The sequence below is a fragment of the Peromyscus maniculatus genome, chromosome 7 (assembly GCF_049852395.1).
Source record: "Peromyscus maniculatus bairdii isolate BWxNUB_F1_BW_parent chromosome 7, HU_Pman_BW_mat_3.1, whole genome shotgun sequence".
NCBI lineage: Eukaryota > Metazoa > Chordata > Mammalia > Rodentia > Cricetidae > Peromyscus > Peromyscus maniculatus.
Genome location: NC_134858.1, coordinates 109703930 through 109730533, shown reverse-complemented (window position 1 = coordinate 109730533; position 26604 = coordinate 109703930). Strand labels below are relative to the sequence as shown.

At 40.8% G+C, this 26604-nt stretch overlaps 1 protein-coding gene across 15 annotated transcripts in view; it reads left to right on the top strand.

Moving 5' to 3' along the window:
• Arpp21 (cAMP regulated phosphoprotein 21) overlaps positions 1-26604 on the top strand; it is a 169217-nt gene that overhangs the window by 70220 nt on the left and 72393 nt on the right. For 4 of the 15 annotated variants that reach the window (XM_042281815.2, XM_042281816.2, XM_042281819.2 and 1 more), the window contains exons 10-15: positions 4523-4631; positions 6710-6811; positions 12875-12912; positions 15156-15215; positions 19182-19411; positions 25993-26226. In XM_042281815.2, the coding sequence (XP_042137749.1) occupies positions 4523-4631; positions 6710-6811; positions 12875-12912; positions 15156-15215; positions 19182-19411; positions 25993-26226 (773 nt within the window). Of the gene's footprint in view, positions 1-4522; positions 4632-5001; positions 5098-6709; positions 6812-12874; positions 12913-15155; positions 15216-19181; positions 19412-25992; positions 26227-26604 lie in introns of those variants that run through there. The other 11 variants (XM_076577223.1, XM_076577224.1, XM_042281827.2 and 8 more) reach the window with 7 other exon arrangements.

Here is a 26604-nt window from a genome sequence, read left to right as displayed (position 1 = left end):
TCAGTCTGTAAATGATCTGAGTGTGATCCCTAGATCTCATATAGTGTGATCCCTAGATCTCATATAGTGTGATCCCTAGATCTCACATAGTCAAAGGAGAGAAATGACTCCAGCAAGCTGTCCTCTGAGCTCCATACAGGCATTGTGTGTACCCACGTGTACACACAAAGGAAATAGTAAATAAGTGCAATATATATATATATATATATATATATATATATATATAATTAAAAACACTTCCACACCCTGTACTAAAGTATAGCATATAATATCATTCAAAAGGAAATGAAGTGGAATAAAATGACAGACAGATATGAGAAATGGTGAAATATACTTATTCAATAAGGGCACAGGACTTGTTTATTTATTTTCAGTCACAGATCCACCCCTGTGAACATTTTAATGGACATGTTCACAGTTTTCTTAGGTTTATTTACATTTTTCAATGAAAATCCTTTACTGTTTACTTCACTGTCCAGCTGATGTCTCCCTCTGTGCAATGGTATTTATTGAGATATATCTCCTATCAGACCAGCTCAACTTTGCCTGTAGGCTAGGTGACATGCCAAGGCCTCTGTTACCCTACCCCGACTACTGACTATCACCCCCCCCCAAAACTATCAACTATCACCCCCACTCCCACCCCCATTTAAGAGAGTCCAGTTCTTCCTTTCTGTGCAGGGAGGGCAAGATTCAGCAGAACTATTTGGAAGAAGAGTGACAAGTTTGGTCACTAATAGTGACCTAATAGTGAGGCTTAGCTGTTTAAAATACTTAAAGATAAGCATAAGATTCAAAAGAGGAGTAATAATAAATGTTCACTTTTTAAAGCTTCTAGGGAAAAATGTTTAACTAAGATTGGAATTGATTGAGTAGAAGAGAGATTTGATTATCTTCACCAGCTACCCTCTTTTCCATGGGTTCCATCTAAAGGAGGAACAATGTAGAATCAACTTAAATATTCACTTTTTTTCCCCAGAGAGGCCAGGATGATGGCAAGAGATGAAGGCATCTTCACTATACAGGAGCAGGGGGTCTGCCATATGTGCTATAGATTGTGGGAAAAGGTTTTTTTTTTTTACCTTGTGATAAGGAAGCTATTACTCATATAAACTAAGCATTAATTCTATTTCCTATGCATTTTAGCAATGATATATAGAGAGGTAGACATGATATCTCGTGAAGCAAATTCTAAAAAAAGAGACAAATTGATACATGTTCAAGAGGGACATAGCAAAGTCCACTTATCGTCATTTAATAAATGCGTGGCCTTTTTTTTCTGTAGCTTTGAGAATTGTTTTTGAATTGCATCCCTGTATTCACAGACTAAAAGCAATTCATTACCATTTGAAATACCATCCCTAAATGTATTACTTTAGTGTCATTCATCCTATGACTCAGAAATAATACTTGTTCAATTAGTTGTAAAAGTGATTTTTTAAATAGCTGTGATTCAATGGCCCATTGTCAGTAGTTTTAATTCAATTACTGTAGTATTTCAATTTATACTTTGGTTAGGTCTAAGGTCATGAACAGTTCTCCATAAAGCCAACCTGGGAAAAAGTTACTACACTTGCTTAATTATTCTTAAACAAATTTCAAAATTACTTTATGAGCATTTAAAATATTTTTCAAGAAAACTTACGGAGCTAATATTTTTCTAACTTTTGAAATTATAATTAAAGAAAATAACTTTCAAAACAATCACTGAGAATGCATTTTGTATAATATATATCAAAGTTGAAATATTCTTCATATTTGTTATGAATAACAACACACCTTCTGATTAAGTTTTGTCATGCTATCAAATATTTTTCATGCAAACATACATATATGTGATAAATGTTGCTATAAATAACAGCACTACGATGAAATGAGATTTCAGAAGGAATGCTGAAATAGAACTCTATCACACTTGACACTAAGATGTTCTTGGAATAAGGAGCCAAAAATGAGGAGGACTAAGATTCCTTCCCTACCCAAGAAACTCGGACTTTTGTAAGAAGATTTTAATGATTAATAAACATAAATTCAATATTTAATGATCTTTCTGTTTTCAATTTGAATTTATGCTCCAGTGAACCAAACTCTTTAATGTCCTGTTCTATAATTACAGAAATTGTGACTTCATATGTGACTGAGTGACTCTTGATCAGTCCCTGAGCTTTAATGATTTGTACACAGCTAAGCGAAATTGTCTCTCGCCCTTACATTGATTGATTCATTCATTCAGCCAAGTGTTTCCCTGGCACCAGGTTTGGATATGGCCACTAAGGATTATGGTTTGTAAGGAAACAGTGTCCAATCCACATAAGCTACCTACCAGCTAGCATTCTGAATTCTCACTCAAATACATTTTATCTTGAAAGAAGAAATTAGACTAAACAAATTTACCTTGTGCCCATGCCTCAAAATGTCCATCTTCTTAGGTCCTCGCATTTGTGTGTGTATATTTGCAGGCTGTTAGAAACAAATACAAAAAGGATAGCTGTAGATTTAGGTAAATAATTTCATTTATTAGGGCTTAACAGACTAGTGCCTGAGGATATCAGAAGAGACTAATTAACATTGATATGATGTAATTAACATTGATGTAATCAACATCTTTATTTAAGTTGACATCCTCATTTCAATTGCTATGGGGGAGAAAGTGATAGAACAGCCCAAGAAATGTTGGTTGCAAATGCCAGGACAGTAAATCATTTGGGGAAGTTGTCATTTACCCCAAACTGTAACTGAACATGTTGCCATCATAAGACTTCACTGTACAGTAAGGGACCCATGCATACATTGACTACCTTATATGAGCTTTGTTCATTCCTAATGTCCCATTTCCACTTCCGGATCATTTGTTATATTTTATTGTATTTTAAGTTTGATGGAAAATGTTTACATTGATTGTCAAGATGATGTGATGAGGTTCCTTGGTTCTTTAAGCTGAGGGGTGAGACCTCCCCCCAGAACTCACCTCCAGCCCCTTGTGCACTGTCTAGTCAGAGGGACTGCACCACCTTGTCCATGGGGATGTAACCACACAGTTTGATGACTGTGGTTTCATGGACAAATCTATAGTTATGGAATCAAAATAATCACGGAGGGATGCTTTCCTCATCTTAAAAAGGCCATGTCCTTCTGCACTCCACTTTTACCAACACAATGGGACATAAGGATGGCAGTATTTCATAAATCTTCTGCACTGTAACTGGCACAAGCTGAGCTTTTCTCCCCTGGCCTGCTTATCACTGCTGTGCTAATGTATGGACCAGTGTCAAGGAGAAGGTGCTTCTCATTCTGACTTGAAATAGACACTTAATTCCTTTTGTCACCAAAGTGCTGTTTGTGAGGAGACATTTTCTTAATTGCTGGTCACCCATTTTAGAATGTAGCCACTATAAAGTGGCTTCCTCTGTGATACTAGGAACCCAGCAGAGGCAGGAACTCCAGAAGTCATGAGACAGCTGTTCTCAACCCAGAGATGTCGGTTGAGACATCTGTGATGACCCCCAAGTCTCAACTCAATTGTTGGGTGTAGGGTGTGTGAAGTGCCAATCATGGGGAACTAACCCATAATAATTAAGAGATTTGGCAAAATCATTTGACCAGTCAGTAGTATGCAACTACTTAGAGCCTTCCCTGCACACCAATCACAAATAAGTTATTTAAACAAAATGTTGTCAGCTTTCTTACTTACTGACCTGATCTAGAAAACATGGACCAGAAGGTCAGAAGCTAAAGAAGCCAAATTTCAGAGCATTCATTATCGGGAGAATTGGAACAGCTGTAAACAAAACTCTGAGTGAACCCCAAAGACTCTCAGCATGTGCTAAGAGGCAGTGGCCAGATATGAGTGAGAGGACAGATGCTATGTTTTAAGTCTGTGTAGTTAGCTGGCCCTGGTGGCACAACCTGTAATCCCACCCACTTAGGAGACTGAGGCAGAAGACCACTGGCTCAAGACCAACTTGAGCTACAAAGTGAGTTCAAGACCACTCTATGCAACTCAGTGAGACCAGGTCACAAAATGAAAAGGAAAAAAAGAAGGTGGCGATGCAGCTCAGCGTTTGAGACCCTGCTGGAGTCTCTAGATTCAATCCCCAATACCAGAAAATAGGAGCACTAAAAATAACTGCATATTTGCTTGAGGGTATGCATGGGGAAATTCTATGTGTTGGAGAACTACCAAAGGTCAAAACAACTAAGAAAAGCATCAAAGTGCTGCATGTGTTGGGAGCTTTACTGTTTCTGTAAGTTCATCCCTGGTGATGGGCATGCAGCAAGCAAGGTTCTGAATTGGAAATAACAAAAGGTATTGTAACCCACGTGTAAAGTGACATGTTATGACCTACCTGTATGTTGCCAGCAACTCCAATTTCACAACCAAGTATAAACCCCTATCCTCTCTCTCCTCCCCTCTCTTCCTTTTAAGTTAAATGCCACTGTGGGGGAAAACACACTAAGAACTAAGTTTAATCCGATGGGGGAAAAATACTTTTTTTATTGATATGTTTTACTTTGCTGGCAGACCAGAGCAAAGGTTTTGTGAACATTTAAAAGATGAAAAAAGTGAAGAATCCCAGAAGCGGTTTATCTTGAAGCGAGATAACTCTAGTATTGATAAAGAAGACAATCAGGTTGGTTCTCAAGTTTGAGAGTGGCTGACGTTGTTGTTTTTGAAGGTGGGCTGATTGATGTTCTTGTTGTCCCTCTGTGGTCCCCTCCTGCTTCCCAGCCCCTCCCCTCTGCCTCTGACAACTGCTGCCCTCTCTCCAACCCCTGGCCTCCATTGCCTCCCCCTCTGGCATTCAGTGGGCAGCCACATGGTATTGCCCCAGTCGCTTAGCAGAAGCTCTGTGTTGGGCTGCATGGGTGGTGCTTGGCGCAGTCTTTGCTGCATGTTGTGGTGGGGGTTGGGATGCCGCAAGCTCTGAGCTGTGGGGATAAGCTTGTCAGCTGCATTTCCAGATGTCTGTGTAACTCTGCCAGTCGCTCCACTCCCTACAGCTCTGTCTTTCCGTTGTGCACAATTTGAGCTGGATTATCAATGAGGACGGATGAGCCACCGCTGTAGCTGTAAAGAACATACCTTGTTATGGTGAGGACAGGAGGATTTTGCAACTATCCTAAAAATAAGTCTTCACAGAAAAGCATCGAGTTTACGTTCTAGTCCCCCACTCTTCTTCCCGTGTTTTATGGTCTATGTAACGTGTTTGCTCGTTTGCATGAAGTGTAGCAAAAACTGATCCCTGTGTATTTTGCCTGTGACAAAACACTATGTCATTCTATCTATCAAGAGCCCTAATCATGGTCCTTGAGCAAAGGTAAAGAGACCTTACTGGATCTCTCCTCTGCGTGGGTAGGAAGGAGGGAGGTTACAAGCAAGATGACTAAGTAAATGACAGAATCAAAAAAGAAAACAATAATGACAATAAGAACATCAGAAAGTCAGGAGAGTGCCCTGACAATTATACTTGGTGTCTGACAATCCAAAGAGATATTTTTGAAACATGCCTTTGCTTTAAAATTCATAAAGGTAAGACAATATGTATCTTACTCAAGAACTCATATTAATTACTCAAAGTGAGTCACCCTGAGCCGGCGTGTGTATCTCTGAATGTGATTTTTTAAAAAAGAGATATATAAGAAGTCTATTTCTCATTTGTACCTCCTTGTCTCCCTCCACTGCTGCCCCCAGCCCTGAGCTGCACCGGGGCTCTTGTTGACTCTGAAACATGCCTGTGTTGTATACTCTGTGGGTGTCTGATGAATGTATGGATGAATGCACTTAGTGCAGAGAGCATTTTGTCCAGAATGGCGAATAGGTGGGAGGGCAGCTGAGATGCAGGGAGTGGTCAGGGAGGGTGAGGACTCGTAGTTCTCATGCTGGGTCCTTTGGATTGTTAGTTTAGCTTTCTTTGCACTGGCATTAACCATTATCAACAAACAGGTTTTCTAGGCCAAGCTTATGTTCCCCAGGCAATTCACAGGTCAGCCACTGAATGAACAAAGAAACCTTAGGAGCTAGAGGCTAGCCACAGGTTCCTTTCAGATTCCCACTTTCTCTATTTTCTTGTTCTTTCTTGAGATCCCAAATATTCACAGCCACTTCATCCCTCAGGCCCCCTGAACTCACTCTTCACTCTTTCCATCAACAATTTGCCTCCTGTTGTGGTCAGATACATACAGCAAAGGGAAAAAAGACTATTCCTGGCCATCCCATCTCTGGACCAATTCCCAAGGCATATGCAAGGCTGCTCATTTTTATAATATTCATTCTGCTTTCCTTCATAGAGGATTAACCAGGAGTAGCACATCCTTCTTATGTCAACATGTCACACAAATACTACATCCACACACATCCACACAGACATACATGCATACACACATGCACACAGGTCACACACACAGATGCACTCACACATATACACACCATACAAACATCACATACACAGATACATACACATATAAACACCACACACATGCACACACACACATATCATACACAGACATACAGGCACACATAAACACACACACACACTCACACAAACACATGCATACGTAAGTTCATATCCCCTGGCCTAGCCTCCTCAGAGAGCAGAGGGCATGGGGCTTGTCAGGCTCCAGTTATCTAAATGAGCATTTATTATTCTCAGTTGACAGTTGCTTACCAGCTCAACATGGGTAACCCTCCTGATTTCTTTTCTCTGTTCAGCAAAACAGAATGCATCCATTTAGAGATGACAGACGAAGTAAATCAATTGAAGAGAGAGAAGAGGAATATCAGAGAGTGAGGGAGAGAATATTTGCACATGATGTGAGTAGTTGTTTTAATTGCCTCTTGAGTATGGTCCTTCCATTAGCAAAAAGGCCCCTCGTTTCTCAGACAGGAAGCTGGCAAGGAGTAAGAGGCTGGGACCAAGGAGAGAGTCACAAAGCAGAAAACACAAACGTTTCTGGGAAAGAACCTGGTTCAGGGATGTGGTGGAAACAGGAGTCAGCGTGTGCTCCCGGGATAGAGATGGGATTTGGGTCAGTGAAAGAGACAGTCAATTCTGAAATTCCTTTACATCCATAGTAGGCAACAGACCACCTACCAATGAATTAAAAAAAATAATCAATGTTAGGGACACAGATATGGCTCAGTGAGTATAATGCTCACTGTGCAAACATGAGAGAGCCTTAGTTTGGATCCCCAGCACCCCTGTTAAAGGCAGGCATGGGGGCAGACTTCTATAACACAAGCACTAGGGAGGCAAAAACACGTCAATCCTGAGAGCTCATCGGCCAACCAGTATAGTTCATTTGTAAGCTCCTGGTTCATGGAGAGACTCTGACAACAAATAGCAAGGTAGAGAGCAATAGAAGAAAGTATCTGTGGATCTCTGGTCTCCTCACAAGGACTCAGGCATACACATGTGCAAATACCACACAGGCTTGCCTGCACAGATGCCTGTGTGTGTATGCTCAGGAGCACATACAGAGTATCTTCTGAATTCTTAGCAAATATGTACACTTCATTATGCAAGAGCTAGATGATAATGTTCACCCCCCCTCTTGATTTCAGATCAAATCAAATCTATGAACAATTTGTCAAGGGAATAATCACAAAAATCACAAAACAACGTCTTTTAATTCAAAACAAAGAAAATGTGGTTGAGATTTAAAAAATTGTTTTTACCCATAATGCTCAAGATCAAGTACAATTTAGTTAGATAAAAATTAAAATATAAAAATTAAAAACTGGATTTTAATGCAAACAAGTTAAAACACTGAGAAACTGCCACAGCTTTCTATTCTATGGAGCCCTTGGGAGCTTCCTCAGGTGTTAGGGAGCCCGATCTCTGCAGGCTGTAGAGGATGCTCCAATGTGGTCCTCTGTGGTCAACACTTCCAGCATGCTCAGTCAGGCCGAATCTCTGTTGCTGTGGCTTGTTGCTGGAGGATACACCAAGCCAGCAGGACACTTGGCCTTTGCTCCTCAGCTTTGGGGAGACCACTTCAAACCAGGGCAAGTGTCAGCAAAAAACCCCTACCTGTGGTAATTCTATAGCTTGAAGCTGTAGAAGAGGCAACATCTGCCATTTAGGTCCCACCTTTATATCCCTACTCTTCTTGAACACACTGAAATAGAAATTGAATGATTGCATACTCTGGTCCAGAGCTCTTAAATTAAGAGAGCATGAGAGAGGAAAATGAAGGTTAGCATAGCTGGAGGTGTGGATGCAAGTCTAGAAACTATGTGTGGCCTACTTACATCCTTGTTATGGTTAGAATGTACCATGAGACATATTCTCACTGGAAGAGAAAATAAAATGATGGAAAGTTTTGCCCTTGTCATGAGAGGGCGAGAGAATGTAGTAAGCTGGGAGGCAGCCCATCTGCTTCTGAAGACCTTCGTAGAGACAAGTTCTCCAGAGTGTTCGTTTGACTTTTAGTCTTTAACTCTCTCCTCTTTTACATGTCCTTACCTTATACAAGCAGTTTTCCCTCACGCTCTGCTTCTGACAAGTCAAGGGTTTTGAGAATGTGTCAATATATTGAGACGCAAATGTCCATCATACAGACATGGCATAAACAATCTTTTTTGTTATTATTTTATAAAGTTATGCTCCATTGTTGGAGCTAGGTGCCAGGAAACACCATCTCAGATGCCTGTCTGGAATAAGAATGAACCCATGATTCTTAACTCCACAGGAAGATGGCCACAGGGAAAAGGGGCCTACATGGCTTTCTTTCATTGGGAGAGAAGGACCAGGAAAAATATTTGAGGCACTCCTGGCCACATTAAGCTTCACTGGCCACAGGGATGGATACTCTTTTCAACTAAAAAGTAGATCTAAGTACAACAGAGCTTCAGTGCAGAGCTACTGCCGGTCCCTCACTAGCCCTCGACCCACATCATTTGCCAGTCTGTTTCTGGCACTACCTGCAACCTGATAATGCAGGGCAGGCTTTTAAAATGAGTGCCCTTCAGTCCAAATACACTCACAGATACTACACAGTTGAGTGACGCTCTTAATATCATTAGTAAAATGTTTTGTGTTTCTAAGAGGGAAAAAATCTTCCCATTCTTTAATACCTTTCTATAAGTTCACTTGATCCTTCACAGCCTAAAAGGGGAAAACTCATGCCCACTGTCATTCCCTCAGCCCACAGAGATATTCCTGTGTCTGGCACTCTGTGGTTACCTCAGTACTGAATAGGACAAGTTAATCCCAAATTTAGCAGCATAAAGCAAACAATAACTACGTAGGACCCCACTGTCTCTCTGGGTCAGGCATCAGGTGCATCTCGGCAGGTGGTCATAACACCTAATCTGTAACAGAGGTCTCCCTCTTCAGCTCTTAGCTGAAGGTTTGACTGAGTGACTGCCAGCTGCTTCCAGATCTACTCACATGGTGATTGGCAGGGCACCCTTGTTCCCTGGGACCAGTCTATGGTTGGCCATTTTCTTCGAGGTGAGCTTCCCTGGAGACTGCTGCCTGTCTCCAAAAATGGCAATTCACTTCCCCAAGAGACTGTGAGTCATGAGGCAAACAGAAGCCACACTCTCTTACGATGTCATCTTGGAGGTGACCATCTTCCCTCCCACTGTATACTGTCAGATACACAGACCAACCTCGGGCCAATGTGGGAAGACTGTGAGTGTTAACAAGGAAGAATAGGTGACTGACTCAGTAGTCACAAGATGCTGTCACAGCATCTCTCAACTCCAGATTTCAAGGATGGAACATGGCCAGACGAACTTTCTCGAACACATATACACCTTAACACATCTTCCTCACCACTCACACATTGACAGCCCATTTCATGGGACACTTATCTATGTATTTGCAGTTCTCTAGCTGACTGATCATTATCACACTCAGACTGTTGATCATTTTTCATAATAAAAAGATCATTTTTCACAAAATAATATTTACTTTACATTAAGCCAACTATTAAACCAATACAAAGGATCCAGCATAAGGACCCTGTGGTTTAGAAGTCTAATCTTTATTTCAACTATTCTTTGATTTTATTTTCTTATAACTGAAACAAAAAGCAGAATGAACAAACTAGTTTTTCTCAGCAATTATTACTTAAATAGTGGCTACTCAAATATCGAATATGTGTGTACATTTTCCGGAGCTAACAATAGATAATTCAGACATCTTATTTACACTTTAGCAAAACTCAAGTTTATTTTAAAATTAGAAATGTTCTCGAGTGTTTTGAGGAAGTGTCTTGGTGCCTCGGATGTGAGTGTGAGTGTTTGAGAAGCAGTGTGCATGTGTGTCTGTGTGTGTTTTTATATATGCAGCCACATGAACAAAATAGGCATGTTGCCAGAAACAATTTCAAATATGGTTTCCAAAGTTTGGTATCTTGAGATAAGACTGCTACCTGAGAGCCAAATAGTTGTAAATGTAAAGACAAATTTAGCTCTCAAATAATAAAGCAGTATGTCTCTGTTGTCAGTAATATTTGAAATACAATGATTTCTTTGGTGAGAATTTAATCTCATTTTTCTGGTCCTTTCCACCTGATGTTACTAACCTTGGGAAGACTGGTTAACAAAGCAGGGTATTTGAGAAAGACCTCTTGCCTGGAAGGAATTTTGCTGAAGACATTGGTATGTTGATAGGGCTCCCAGAAGGCTCCTGCTGGACCCTCCAGCAAGTGTGGGGTCTGTCCTCTGAGAGCTGCAGGGAGGGCACAGGCTGTGAGCACAGTGGGGGTGGGATGTGGGGGAGAACTCTAATCCATTAAGCAAAAGCATTTTCTTCTTTGAAAAAAAAAAGTCTTTTAAATATTCGGGTATGCACATAAGTGACAGCTTTAAATGTTGTACTTAATTACTGTGACACTTTCATCTTTCTCTGCCATTAAATGTGCAAGTTATTAATACTCCCTTTTCCAAAGTTTATTTCCACCAGCCACTGAGTCACAGCCCATAGCTGTCTCACTTATGAGAATGTGAGGACCCTGGGGAGGCTGCTTTTGAGGATCTTTCTAAACACTCAGATGCAGACTCTTGAAGGACGTTTTTGGGGACAAGTATCTTTGATTTGTTGGTGTCTTGCTTTTTCACTCAAAGAACTGAAGTTGTTGAAGTTGAATTTCCCCTCCCCAAACGCTTTGTGGTTAAAAAGTCTGAAGATGTCAGACTGTCTTTGATCAATTTCCTCAAATAGATTGATTCTCCAATTCCGGGGCCCAGTGGTAACATTACGAAGCCCACTGACTTCTTCCCAACCATTGAGGAGACATCATGTCTAAACATAACCTTTGGCTTAGTGGAAGAAAGTGGTTTCACTGTCAGAATGAAAGTGGAAAACAATATCTGGCTTGCCTCTCTGAGTGCTGGCTTCATGAACTGCAAGTTTAATTGGAAGAATTGCTGACAGGAACTGGGGAGATGGTTCAGTGGGCAAAGCTCAGGGGCATGAGTTTGACCCCCCAAACTCAACCAAGAAACTGTGGGACATGATATCACATGTTTATAACCCCCCTGGCAGGGCAGAAACAGGTGGATCATCCAAGGGTCTCCGGCCAACTAACCTAGACTTCTTGGTGAGTTCTAGGTCAATGAGAGACCCTATTTCAAAAAATCAAGGTGGAGATCTGTGAGATGGCTCCCAGGTGCAGGCACTTGTCACCAAGTCTGACAACCTGAGTTCAAGGCCCAAATATACACCTGAAGAAAGGAAAGAAATGATTCCTGGTAGTTGTCTTCTGAACCCTACATGTCCACATTGGCATGCACACATACTCAAAAATTCACACACACACACACACACACACACACACACACAAACACACAAATGCAAAATAGTTTTTAAGCAATAAGCCAAGAGAATACAACATAGACAGCCCCTGAGGAACAATGCCTAAACTTGTCCTCTGGCTTCCACACATGCACATACTTACATGCACAGACATACATGGATATGTGCACACATGCACAAAGAGTTGCCAAAGAGTCATTGCTATTTCTGTAGTGCAACAGATCTCTTGGGTTCCTATTTATCCCTTCTATTCATTTTACACACAGAAAATGATGCATAGACAAATAAACACCTAACACTGAATACAGCTCTGAATTTCCCAGGCACAGTGTGCTGTTAAGTGAGCACATCCCTACTCTACATAGACTTCTCTTCTTTGTTTAAATTTAACCCGATTCATTTTTTCTCAGCAGATAAAGATGGTAGAACTTTATCTTCCCTAGAGTTGGGTCAGTAAAGGAAATAAAACGAGAAAGCTGTTGGCTTTCTCTGTGAAAAAACAGAGGAAAAAAAACACTGGATAGCATTTTTTAAATTAGTTTCTATTGGCCAGTGTTTGTCTTCGGTTCTGCTCCTTCCCTCTAATTCAGAAGAATAACTGATGACATTTCTTCAGTTTTGAGAGACTTGTAGACTCTCTCTTCCATGAGGATGTATCACACTGAGACAGGGATTTCAGGATTTGGTTTCACAGCTCTGCCGTCCCTAGGAGGGTCATGTTGAATCTGCTTCTCCTGTCTTGATTTGAACCTGTGCCCTTGACTGGTATATGATGCTGCATGGCTGCTCAGGACTCAGCAGTCTTCTGTCTCTCCAGCTGTTTCACTCACATTTCTCTTTTGACCTTGATCCTGACCTGGAACTTAATCTGTTCATTCTTGAAGAGTTCCTGATGGGAAAATACCCTGTGCTGCTGAGAGCTGGTTACTCTGCCAACAACACTAACCTATTTTTCTTCCTTTAAAATACTCATCCTTTGTACATAATTTCCTTAATCTTTTTCCCCTAGGAAGGGAAAGTAGTTGTAAAATCAGGCAAGGATTTGAGAGAGTTCGGCCAATCCAGCACATCTGACATGGTGCCTTTTTTTTATTTTTATTTTTCAGTCAGTTTGCTCCCAGGAAAGCCTATTTTTGGACAACAGGTAAAAAGAAATTTATGTTTCTTGTGTCTTTAGAGGAATGGTTTGTCATGTGTCCTATACATTCTCATGTTCATATGTATTGCATATATAATTGTGTACTTGAATATATGTATGAGAACATGCATATATCTATGTATACACGCATATATATCACATATATGTTACTTGACATGTTTAAAAACAGTTTGATTATGGGGAAGAAGTTTTCTCAGTTACTTCCAGACAGAGACGGAAGCATTTTCCATCAAAGTCTCTGTTTCTGGCTCTCCCGAAGATGTAATCCCTGCAGCCTTGAAAAGAGATAAGAGCAGAGACCATGTAGGGATTCAGCTCCTTTGGCTTACTGGCCAGGCTGCTGAAAGTGTGTTCAGCCATTTTGTATGTCTTATCACCTTAAATAGCTATGGAAAAAAAAAGAAAAAAAAACAGATTACTATGATTTTAAATTTCAAATTATAAAAGTCTCCCTGTCTCCCTGAAAGGGCTGATGTGAAAAGTTCATCTAAAGCACTTTCACATTTATCAGTCAGGCTTGCTTAAGCCTTAGCCGGGGAGGTGTTTGATAAATAGAGTGTTATGGAGTTTATAGAGTCCCTTGAGGTCAAGGGCAAACATTTTAAATGTAACCTTTCAGAATGTACCCCTCTGAAACAGTTTAAAACTGTCACAGATATTAAAATGTCCCCATGATTCAATTTTGTGGATTCCAGACAAATGAAGGAAGTGACATGAGCTTACTAACCACATTTAACATTAATCAAAATCTGAACTTGATTTAGAAACACAGGATTCCTAAATAAAGCAGCTGTTAATTTGATTTCAGGTGTCAGCATAATGGATGTCCCTATAAGACTGATTAAAATTGAAGCTGATTAAATACTAGTATTCAGAACTTAAACCCGACATTAGAGATAACTAATAACTAAAAGAAGAAAGTCACTGTATTAGCAGTTGGCAATTGTAGCAGGAATCTTAATGGGTCTTATTAATAATATCAAACCTGAGGCCAGATATTGGGGTGAACGCTGGAAGATCAGAGAAGCAGAAAAAGCCACAGCTTCCTCGCCTTGCCAGTTCCTCAGTTGATCCTGTTTCCTCAGGCTGGAAGCCTCTGAGTCCTCATCCAGAATGAGTCTCAGCTGAACTGCTGCTAGAGGCCTGAAAGCTTAACCAGCCAAATGCTTCTAGTTTCTGGTCCTCACGCCTTATATACCTTTCTGCTTTCTACCATCACTCCCTGGGATTAAAGGCGTGAGTCACCATGCTTGGCTGTATCCAATGTGGCCTTGAACTCACAGAGATCCCAGATGGATTTCTGCCTCTGGAATGCTAGGATTAAGGGTGTGTGCTACCACTGCCTAACTTCTATGTTTAATATTGTGGCTGTTCTGTCTCTGACCCCAGATAAGTTTATTAGGATGCACAATATTTTGGGGAACACAATACCACCACAGGCAATGTTGAGAGAATCACATCTTTCAGGTGGAAAAAAAAAAGGTAAAATATGTTCATTCTAAATTAAAACAATCTGAGCCACCTATTTCCCATTTTTAGGAAAACTGAGAGTCCATAATTTGGTTACCTGGGTGATGACCTGAATCATTTCAAAATTTTACATCCATACCAGAGACACTGAGTATAGACAGTACACTTCCATGGAAACATATTTCTCAGTCATCTAACTGATCATTTCCCTAAAATATTCCCTAATCCTAGTCACAGATTCTTAAATGCCCTAGATATTCAAGTTGGATCATATTCAACATTCTAATAACTGGTCATATATGTCCATTGCCTATATGAACATGTCCTGATAGTCCAAGAAGGAAATAGCAAATTGAATGTCCCTTCAGGAAAAATAAATTGTATATTGGACACTTACTTCTGGAATATTTGTATTTCCCATGAATCCAAATGATTAACAAATAATTTTATAGATTTCTTAAGGAAAATCTCAACAAATGTGTCTAATAAATTTCTATCCTGGGTCTACCAGGCTCTCGTATGCCCTTTTCTGTGTCCACACTTCTCCCTTACCCCTCTATCTAGCATAGGATAGGGGTGACAGCCTTACATGCTGCCACGAATTCATTCATACAAACCTGAATACCGCACAGATAAATCCTAATATGTGGGATTGATTTACAAGCAAGGTGTGCTGCGGTGAAGTGCACACCCATTCCGCACAGGGCATTGCATACCTTTAGTCTTCGTGTCATAAACATCATGTTTTTCATTCCCAGTAGGCTCCAAGAAGGCGTTCACATATGCAATGAGACCTATAAGAAAAGACAACTCTTTCGGTTGGTATGGTTTCCTTTTGTAAACTGTGTTTTCAGATAATGTGGCAGAATCCGTGTGAAATATAAGTGTTAGTATGCAATATTTCTGTTCATGGAATAAAATTTGTTCAGTTCTCTTCTCGTAGCATTTGATACACAATTGGACAGGGTGAGAAGTAGCACTGGGGAGCTGTAATTCTGTGTGTCCTCCTTCTGGGTTCTTCTCAGAAGTATCTCCACATGGATGATTCTATGTTTAAACTGGTTGAACACTTTCAAACCCACTTTGACATATTAAGCAGAGTTAAAATTTCTCTGAAAGGTTTCAAATATATGTACATTCCCAATACCAGAAACTAAATTGATGATAACTCTGTTAGGGTGGCTGGTGGTTTTCAAATATTATCTTAAGCACCTACTTAATTTCTAAAAGGAAATTATGAGGTTTCTTTCGATTATAATGGACACTTTAAACCAAGATCTGTGGAGTGAGGGAAAGGAATTAATTACTATTTTTTTATGTGTGTTCTATGTTAGGCTGACACCTCTGTGAGAGCAGACGAACCATCCCCATTTTCCACCACTGTATTAAATGTCTGCCTGACATGCTTTATAAGGACAGCTGTAAACTGTTATTAAAAACATTCGTTATCTGGTCCTGCAAGATGACTTAGGGAATAAAAGTGCTTACTACTAAGCATGATGACCTGAGTACAATCCCCAGGACCCACATGGTAGAAAGAGGGAACTAACTCCTGTATGTTGTCTGATGAGTTACATACACAGAACTTGGTACATGCACACACACACACACACACACACACACACACACACACATGACTTAGTACATGCACACACACCAACTATAATAAAACATTTCAAATAGTCAGTATCTATTGTGTATGTATGGACACATTTCTAAATACAGGGGTCAACTCTGTTAGAAGAAAGCTGAAACACCAAACAAACTACTAACAATTTCAAAAAAGAAGAAAAGTGGACTAACTGTGTGCTTCTGCTAAGCCTTTTGTTAGGAGTTTGAACTGAGATCTTCATCATTAGTGGAGGTCTCTTTTTCCATCAAGCATTAGTGGAAAAAGAGAAGTGGGACCTTGTTTTCTCAGTTCTAACTTTCCTAGGCTGAACACTGCTCTAGCAAGTTCCTTGCACGTTATTAGATATTCCCCCCTTTCATTTTTAAATGTTTAAGAGAATGACCTTGAATTTTTCCATTGGAAGCCCAAACCCTGAGCTCACACACCTTGTAATACAGCTTAGACACAAACCTTTAAAAAGCCAATTCCTTTGACACAACTCCCAAGTTACCTTGTAGCAGAGCTGTGGTATAATCAGGGAAGCAATCGCAATATGGAACCCATCACTTACCCCAGTCACTAAGTCCAAGAAACTCAGGACACATAGAGCCTTGTAAAGGTGATTCTGAGTACATATTACCCCTCATTTGGAGAAAATAAAAACATAATTTTCACAAATGAAGGAAAATATAAGCAATTATCAATAAGCAGAGAAACGGAATATAAAATGTATATCTGCTTTATGACTATTGTGGAATAGAATACTAGTTATCTACAAAAGGACCAGCTTCAGTGGCCATTATTTTCCTAGAGGTTGGTTAGAAAAGACCAAGCTGAACTTTAAAAAGTGAGAAAGCATTTGAGTAAGTGCTCTTCTGTAATGTTTATGATTCCAAATAGACTTAGAATTCATTTTAGAACCCAGTTTGCTATTATTGGGATAAATAGCCAATAGATAGAAAAATAAGAGTTATATTTATACTTGTAATCTAGAAACCATAAATAATTATGCATCTTAATTTGAGTTCTATTTATGGGATCTCCTAGAAGCAGAAACTTAAATTCCCCCCTCTAAAAAATGCATAGATCCTGGCTTAGGATGATGAGTTGAGCTGGTATCATAGAAGAGTATCTTAGGTCACTTTGTGAATGAGGGGATGTAGTTCAACTCTGGTGAGCTCATAGAGTTGCTAGAAACATCTCTGCCATGCCAAAGGGTGTCAACTACAATCCAGGAAAAATAAACGTCTCATCCTTTGAGAAGACACTCTCAGCCACACTGGCACTCTTGCAAGTCTACATTCATGCCATGGAGGTGCAGAAGTCACAAATAGAAGGGTCAGTGATGGAACAAATGATCGCCCCCATCTGGAGGGTTTCTTTCTGCCTCATTCAGCATGTTGAGGATCAGGTGCAGCACCCCAGAGTTTCAAGCCAATGTTTCCCTACAATGAATCTCCCAGATCATCTACAGAAGAAGTTATTGTCCCATTCCTGGTTCATTCACAGTTGTTAAGGAATGGTTTGGCTGTACTTTGTCAAAGATGGGTCAACATAATCAGAATTATACAAGAAAAGAATAGTTGAACTTGGATTTTTGAAGAACAGACTGGACTGGAGAACCAATTTCTGTACAACAGCTCCAATAGCTTCCTTACATTTCTAAGAGTGTATGTATTAAAGGCACCTGGTCATTGGTGAGCAACTTCCTTTATATATTATGTCTCCTCTTTGGTGCCTGTCACTTCTGAAACCAACTACTCCCAAGATCCTGACAATAGACATTGGAAGAAAACATTGGTGAGGGGTATTTTCATCCCCAATGCCTCATGAAAATGCTTTATATTCTATGATTTCTCTATTCAACCCCTCCCTTTCTTCTCAAAGCTCCTATTTGCCCTGACTAATTCTCAAATCCATTTCCCTTCTTAATCTTACCAGACACAAACCAAAGTTTCATACGTTGAAACAGGAGCTAAAACGTGGGTGCTGCTTCTGCTCATTGGCCAGAGTATTTCTATCAGATATCTACACACACTGCTAGTGGCTCCCCAGGACATTGTTGCCTTAAAAGGGCTGTTTTTAAACAGAGCTTCTGACTGGGGATTGAGATTTGATTCAAGCACTGATTGCATCACATCCCATACTGATGTGAGGTTACAATTACACTTATTATCTGTGACTAATGTCCCCTTCACTCATTTAGGGCCCAGGAGAATTCCAGGGTACTTTAATGATGCATTATTTCCACAGGGGAAAAAAAAGCAAAAACTTTGTAAACACGCACAAAGGTATTCCTTAAGGAGATTGGGAACCAATGAAACTACAAATTTCCTCACAAAACATGTGACAATTTGCATATTCCTTGAAGAAACTCTGGAGTCCTCGAAATTCAGCTTTAGCTGTTGGTTAGCTTTCATTATATTAGCTGCATTTTGAATGAATGCATGCTTTCACTTCAAGAGACATTTGAAATTTCCGCTGATGCCCTTGGAAAACCTCATGCCAAAGTAGTGTCAGCTCTGGTGTTTTCATAAACTTTTCTACCCAAGAAGGGCAACAAGTTGTTTCCTTAGACTTCTATGGCCAAACTCTCAAAGCAAATTCTTAGTGTGTGTTAATATGGTAATTCTGTGATAGCTCTTTTGTCAAAATCTTGCTGAACAAAGATATCACACAGAACATAAAGTTAGAAAATGAATTAATAAATAGCTTTTCTCCAAGGCCAATTACCTAATGCTAAAGAAGAAAAAAAAAACCTTCTTTCCTGGGAATTATTTTTAGAATTATGTAAGATGATAATTACTTCTGAATATGAATTCATTATTGATTCGAGTCAGGGCAGCATACCCACTTTCCTCTCAGAGAGAGAAGCTAACAATTATATTTTATAGCACTTGTCCTCAACTGTGTCTCCTTCACTGGCAGAGGGATCATGGTGTCTCTAGGTTTGGTTTTCCCATGTATAATGTGTGCCATGTGTCATATGTATGTGTCTTTATGTCATTCAGGTAATTGTCACACTGTTGAAGGTGTGTGTGTATGGGGGGGGGTCTGTTTAAAGAGTCAACGAGAAGAATATAGGAGACAATTCCACTAAGGGCCCCTGTGCCCACCCACCCCATCATGATGCATAACTCTGTCCCCATGAATCTCTCTGATGGCTGTGCAGGGGTAACAGAGACAGTTCTGGAAGAACTTCTGGGAGCCGGCAGAGCAGCTCAGAGACCGAGCTCAGGTGGTCCGACCAGCAGCGGGCCTGGAGCAGCACAGATTCTGACAGCTCCAACCGCAATCTGAAGCCCACCATGACCAAGACAGCAAGTTTTGGGGGCATCACGGTGCTGACCAGGGGCGACAGTACATCCAGTACCAGGAGTGCTGGGAAACTATCCAAAACAGGTAGGTATTACCGAACGGACCCCTGCCCTGGTGCTTCTTGGATTCTACACAGGCCATATGCTCTCCATTTCTTTTGACTTTGAATTAACTAGTGGCAGGATTATGAATTCCATTCCATTCTAGGAATCAGAAGGTGTATTTAAGTGGGTTGCTGTGTCTTTCTAGCTAGCCACAAACGTTAAACACATCATTAAGCTTACTGCTTAATTTCCTTACTGGTAACACATGTTATCACAGGATGTTCTTGGAACCCAGTTTACTTATTTAAAGTTTAAATGACACCATTTTTTAAAATGATTACCTTAGCAAATACAGATGACAACCATTTAACAAAAATTAGCTACTGTTTTTAAATGTAATGCTATGACATACCCATTGCAACTGCCTTGTAAGGTCATTATAATAGTAATAGATTCAGTTCCTGTATTAGCACACTGTTCCTCTGATCCTGGACCTGCTATTATTTACAATATGTACCTATTTCCTCCTCTGAGGTATATAAATGATAACATCCCCACATTTAATGGTTATTAGGAAGACAAAAAGCTTCAATATATGCAAAGCAATTTGTGTAACTGGCATGTTGCAAGTGCCCAAGTGCCCAATCAGTGCTCATTTACATTTATTATGGCCATGGGATGTTTGTGTCCCTAATTTGCAGATGAGGAAGGCCAATCTCTGAAATGTTTAGTGTTTCCAAACTTCACTGAGAAGTGAAGGTAATTTTTTTTTGTTTCTTTATGATTTCTCCATTATTCTTCCTCTGGGGGAACAGTGATATTTTAAGATAGACAACTTAAGGAACATGCAAAGTGCTTTGGAAGTGATGATGAGTGACCTAGAAAATTCACTTGAACCATAGCTTTAGAATGTGTAGAATCACAAGTTGTTTCACTCCAGAAGAGCAGACTCTCAGCCGGGAAGACTGGCTTCATCTGTGAATTGCTTACTGTGCAAGTGTAAGAACTGGAATTTGATTCTCAGACCCAGAAAGTGGCCTGTGCTGGTAATCTCAGTAGTGGGAAGAAAGAGACAGGTGGATCCCTGGGGCTCAGTAGCTGGGCAGCCTAGCCTGCTTAGTGAGCTCCAGGACAGAGATACTGTGTGTCAGGAGGATGGTGGATGATGCCTGAGGAATAATAACAGATATTGATTTCTGACTCTTACACTCAGAAAAAGAGTGTGTGTGTGTGTGTGTGTGTGTGTGTGTGTGTGTGTGTGTGTGTGTGTGTGTGTGTGCGCATGCTCACTCGCATGTACATGCACATGTGTGCAGGCACAAGGATGGGGGGGGAATACAGCACTGACACTTGAACTGTCACTGGGACTTGAACTGTGATTCCAAAAGGCCCGAGGTATCAGGACTGGGGTCCAGGAGTTGAAGATCTAGGCAGAGGATGGAGAACCCCAGCTGAGACTTAGACATTGCTGCCTTGCACTGACTGCTTTTCCAGGTTCATGCTGAGCAGGAGAGAAGGAGTTTGCACAAAATGTGGGTCCCTTATGCTGATAGTTTAGCGTAATTACGTTGTTGACAAATTCCTCCTAAGAAATTATCTCATGTTTTCCTACATAGAAGGCAAATTAATAGCGTTTATTCAGAGCTGTTAGTATATACATATCATGGTGTTCCTTGGAGAGCGCAGGTGGGTGGGTGCCCTCTTCCTGAGAGCTCTGTTAAGCTCTTGATTCTGACTCTAATTAATTGCCCTCCTATCACACTATCACAGCATCTGAAATCCACACAAACCACTGCGGTGCACTTGAACTTTGGTAAACTAAGAAAGGTTAAATAGTTTTAGTTCTTAAGAAGCAAAAAGCAAGTGCCTTAAATGGTGCACTTAAAAATTCCAGCACCCCAAAAGAGCTCTTACCATTTTAAAATTAATCACCATTTTCCACGAACCAAACCCCTGTCACTTCCAAAGCGTAGCTCTTCGGAAGCATTTAAGACACTTCAAGGATGTTAAAGCGCCACACTCTTTGGAGAACCATTAGCGATTATAAGAGCTTCAGACATTTTTTTTCTTCTTTCAGTTTAAGTGTCTGCTTTCGAAAGCTTGTCAAGGTGCAGGCATGGGGAGGAGAAAGGGATTTTTTTTTTTAAGGAGATCAAGAGAGGATGTCAAAACAATCTTAAAACTTCCCAGGATGGTTTGATGAAGTAAACCTGCCAGTTTGGCTGTGATCAGCTTCAGCACAGGTTTCCGATGTATTTTCTCATTGTTGTAGCAGAGCTGAAAACTTTTAAGGTCTTTCAGAGACCGAATGTGCTTTCTGAAAATGGGATGTTGAAGTTGCTCTTCTCCTTGCGTAGGTTCCTGCTCTTTCTAGGTGATAGACTTTTTCCATGCTGGAGACATTGTCCTGCATCAGCACACAGCAAATTACTGAGTGCAAACAGGGAGTCGCTGGAGGCTGGAGCTGTTTGCCAGAAGCCCAGCACGAGTCCACGGGGGTTGAGGATGCTGCTGTCACACTGACCCTGGGCGCATTCTTGTGATGGCCCTTGCACTGCAGCCTTGTTGTCCCCTTGGGCTTGGCAGTATGGTTGAGCTTAGGCATACACTTCTGGCTCTGCCTCTGACAGACCACACTGGTCGTCATTCTCCCCCATTGTTGGGTGCCACAGCGATGGGTGTTCTCAGCTTCGGCATAATCCGAGACAGAAAGACTAGTTACATCACAGAGCATGCCTCCTCCAAGGCTTTTGCGTCAGTAAGTGTCAAGGTGTCCAGTGGAGCCCAGCAATTTGCCTTTTTAGCAAGTTTCCAGGTAACAGTTGATGCAGCCATCTGTACTTTGAAATAACCTCTCTATAGACATAAGACATGCTTTCACTTCTATAATTGGAGTGTCTGCATGACTTTATTTTCTGGATGTCATTCACTTTTGCTGCTGACTCCATGTCAACCTCCAAGAATTGTTTCTGATATTCTTATATTAATTTTAATGGCCTACTTTTGATTTTTCTAGTTCAAATGCAAAATACATCATCTTTCCACCACCTCCTCTTCTTTATTTTGGTTACTGCAAGGAAGAGCCTGGGTATTTTCTTTCTCCTAATAATTTTAGAAGTTTTAGATAATTCTGCTGAACTCTGACCCCCTTTGAATCTAGAAATATTTTCTAGAGTTATTAATTAAGAAACAAGACTTTTGTGACTTGGGATGAGAGGAGGAAAGTGCTCAATGATGATAGAGAGGAGGTTGGTCATTATGATGAGGTCATCCCTGAGATGTGATTATTAATTTGTACTAATTGAGGTAAGTTCTATCATCCCTTACACCTTGATTTGAAGTTTTGGATACAGAACACTATTAGTTAGAACACTATTATTTACTTATTCATGCTTTTGCCCATGTCTGCAGTACCAGAAGTAATTTCCTCCTGTGGAGTGAATCTCAAATCTAACCACAAAGTGGTTGGTTACTTCATGGTAGTCATGCCACTGTTACACAAGTTGGTACATCTTGCCAGGTGTGTTGGTAGTATAGCACACAGGATGAGGAACTGGGTAGGGCACTCGATATCTTCTCTCTGTTAGCATCCTGTATAGTGCCTTCTAATACTATAAAAAGATGGCGGGCAGGAAGGGACTCTCCAGTTCAGTTCCAATTTGTCTTCTCCATGGCCTGCAGCTAAAGTATGAGAATACCATTTTTCTTGATGACTAACATTTTATGGTAATTATTTACATTTAATCATTTCACAGTGTATCAGAACCAGCCTCACAGTATATGCCATACATACATATATCTACTCTATGATTTTAATTTTTCACTCTGACCTTAATAGAGCCGAATGAAGAAAAGAAATGAAGTTTTGATGCATAATACAGTGTATATGTACCTTGAGCCTTATTCTAACTCCATCAAGGAAGATGTCTACACATGTTTTACGATTGTATTTATGAAAAATATCCAAACAGGCAACCTATAAAGGCAGGCTTTAGATCAGGCATTATGTATGTAGAGCTAGGATAAGGATTTGGAATTGACTAGTGACTACTAAAATCTATTGACTTCCTTTAGGATAATGAGAATGTTCTAAAATGGGACAGTAGTGGTGTTTGTACTACTTCAGCAACATACTAAAATATATGAGATTCCACACTATAAAAGATGAACTGTATGGTACATAAAATACATGTCAATAAAACTGTGGACAAAAATAACCTGATGGAACTAAAAGGAAGTTTTACATTGTATATTGTAGGTTGGTCACTGGGGAAATGTTCATGTGTGTGTGTGTGTGTGTGTGTGTGTGTGTGTGTGTGTGTGTCCATCTGTTTGTCTGCCTTCATTGAGCAGCTAGAGCACTTCATTCCCTCTGTCTCCTCCAATTTCTCCTCCTCCTCTTTGTTAATCTTCCTCCTCCTACCTCCTTTTCTTCCTTCCTTCCCACCCACTCTCTTTTCTTTATCTTCCTCCTCTGTCACTTCTTCTCTCTCCTTCTGCATTGTCCTCTGCCTTCTCTCCATGTTTTCCCTTCTTCTTCTTTCTCCCCTCCTTTTTTTCTACTTTTTCAGCTTTTTAAGCACAATAGCTTCAAGTCAGTCTAATATTTTAAAGCATCCAAATGTTTCCTGTTTTGTGTAGAGTAAAATTCCAACCTTCAGTTCCTGCCGATCTAGCCCCTCACTTACTTGCAATGTTTTGTGAAAATGGCTCCCCCATCTAAGAAAGGCCACCTGTGTTGTAAAGTAAGAAGAAACTGGGATTTACGTCTTAAAGGTACAGAAACACTCTGAAAATGAGATTTAAAAAAAGAAGTCTGTCTGAAACTTGGTCAAGTATGGGAAACGATGCCATCTCCCCCATCTTGCTCCCAGACAGTCTGAAGGATTTGCAGCAGAGAGCTCTGAGGTTGAAGCAACAAGCACTTCCTGGAGAGCTGGGGTGTGTTAGTGCAGACTGGAGCTGAGGCCCCTTCTTCCTGTGCTTACCCTTCTGCCCCATACCTCCTACTTCTGCATTTTGCTTTGCTTTGTGATTTCCCTTTTCTTCTTCCAAATCTCTCTGGAGGGGAGGGTACACCGAGTTTCTCTTCCAGCTGTCCTGCTGTCTGTTCCCTCTCCTGCTTCCTGGAAGCTGCTACGCACCCCTCTGGGACTAACTTTGTATCTAGCATCTTCTAGAACTTGGCCAAGCTTGGTCAGGGCCCAACACTACCTGGCTGCCACTTGAGCGACACTGGTGAACTGGATGTGTGGCCTGCAGGCTTAGAGCTTAGACTGCATGGGAAGTCAGGTTGCCTCATTTGGACTCAGATCACTCCTACACAATAATCAGGCTCTGGAAAATGTATCTGACAAACCTGGGACCCATTCTGATTTCGAGCACCAGATTTCTATAGAAACTAGAACACTCACAGTGCTAAGCATGGTGTTTGTCACACCAACATAGTGTTTAAATAGTTGCCCTACCTTCCTTTAAGCCCCTGGAAAAAGGAAGCCAAAACCATTTTAAACTCTTGGAACCTAAAACTCTTAAGTCTTTAAGTAACAATTTCAATATGATTTGAACCTTGGAACACTTCTCACCCTGTGCTTTTATCATTCCTGTGAATGTTCATTTTTAGTCAGGTATTTCAATGGCGCATGTGTGTAGACTATCACTGTACCTGTTCCAGATGACCAAGGCTCACAAACTGGCCCAAGCAAACAATAAAGCTAACCTTAAAGAGCTTCTAACACTCACTGGCTTTGTGGCTAATTTTGTATCAGTCTATTTCCTCATGGCTGTGCACAAATATTTGGACTCACAATCTGAAGCTATGGTCCATCATGAAACTGATTATTTCCATGACATTGAAAGTTGCTCCCAGTCAGAAGGTTGGAAAGATGTTAGAATCCACGTGTAGCTGTTTCTCCTCAACTCCCGATTCTGTACCTGTTCTCCTAAGTCACCCCTTTCCTTATAGGAAATACTATTTTATTTTTAATTTGTTGTGGCTACAGGTTTAGTTCAGAGCTACAGCTCTTCTGGATTCGCTCTCCAACATCAATAAAAATAACTCATGCAATGCTGCGCTCTCAACAGAAATTGTCCACTTCTCTACTTATATGGGGATAAATATCAGTTTCTATAAAGTCCCCTTCAAATTTAGCTGCATGGGGGCTTGAGAAATGGAACTTCAGAAACATGCATGGGATATCATGACCTAAGACCCCTCAAACTGACATCTCTTTGTCCTCCACCCTGTCCCTGTTTCCTATCAGTCTCACTAAGAGAAGTATTTCACATAGCATTAAATACTCAAGAGATGGGAATTTGTAGGCGTAGCTTGAGTCCCATGTACCAGTTTAGCTTCTAGACTGTACATGCAAATATTGAAGGGATGTTTGTCTTTAATCCACCCTTCTCTAGAAAAATTGGCATATCTGAGAAATAGGAAAAAAAGATTTCCATAAATACAAGCTCAAGATGTGGAATAGACACTGGCTAACCCTATCCTTCAGCACATATCTCAAACTCCCCAATGTCCCTTTATGAAGCAATCAGCCTTTTGATGACTGGCTATTATCTCTCTACTTCTCTGGGTACCAAATGCTTTGTTGATTCCTCTCTTTCTGCCAGGTTCTGAGTCTTCCAGCAGCGCAGGCTCCTCAGGATCGTTGTCCCGCACTCACCCGCCTCTGCAGAGCACGGCCCTGACCTCTAGTGTGGCAGCTGGTTCTCCTGGCTGTATGCCCTATTCAGAGAATGGAATGGGGGGCCAGGTCACTCCCAGCAGCACCAGCTACATCCTCCTTCCACTTGAAACTGCAACTGGTATCCCACCTGGAAGCATCCTTCTTAATCCACACACAGGTCAGTCCTCCCCTGCTCTACTATGGACATGAGTTATTAAAGGTTTGTTCTTCTGTTTGATAATTGAAATTTACTATTAAGGTTTCTGAAAAATTCTTGAGTAGGGGACAGAGTGTGGGGACTACTTAGTGGTGACTTTGGGGATGTCTGGATTACAGCTATATGTGTAAATGCATCAACATTCATATAAATCAGAGACGTCCCAAGAGTGACCCTTTCTCAAGGGTTAGGGCTGGAGCTCCATGGTAGATCACATGCCTGACATGACTAAGGCCTTGGGTTTAATTCCAAGCCCTGAAAAGGGAGAGGAGAAGGAGGAAATGGAGGAGGAGAGAAGGAGAGGACGAAGGAGAAGAAGAGGACACCAGGCAGCAGCTG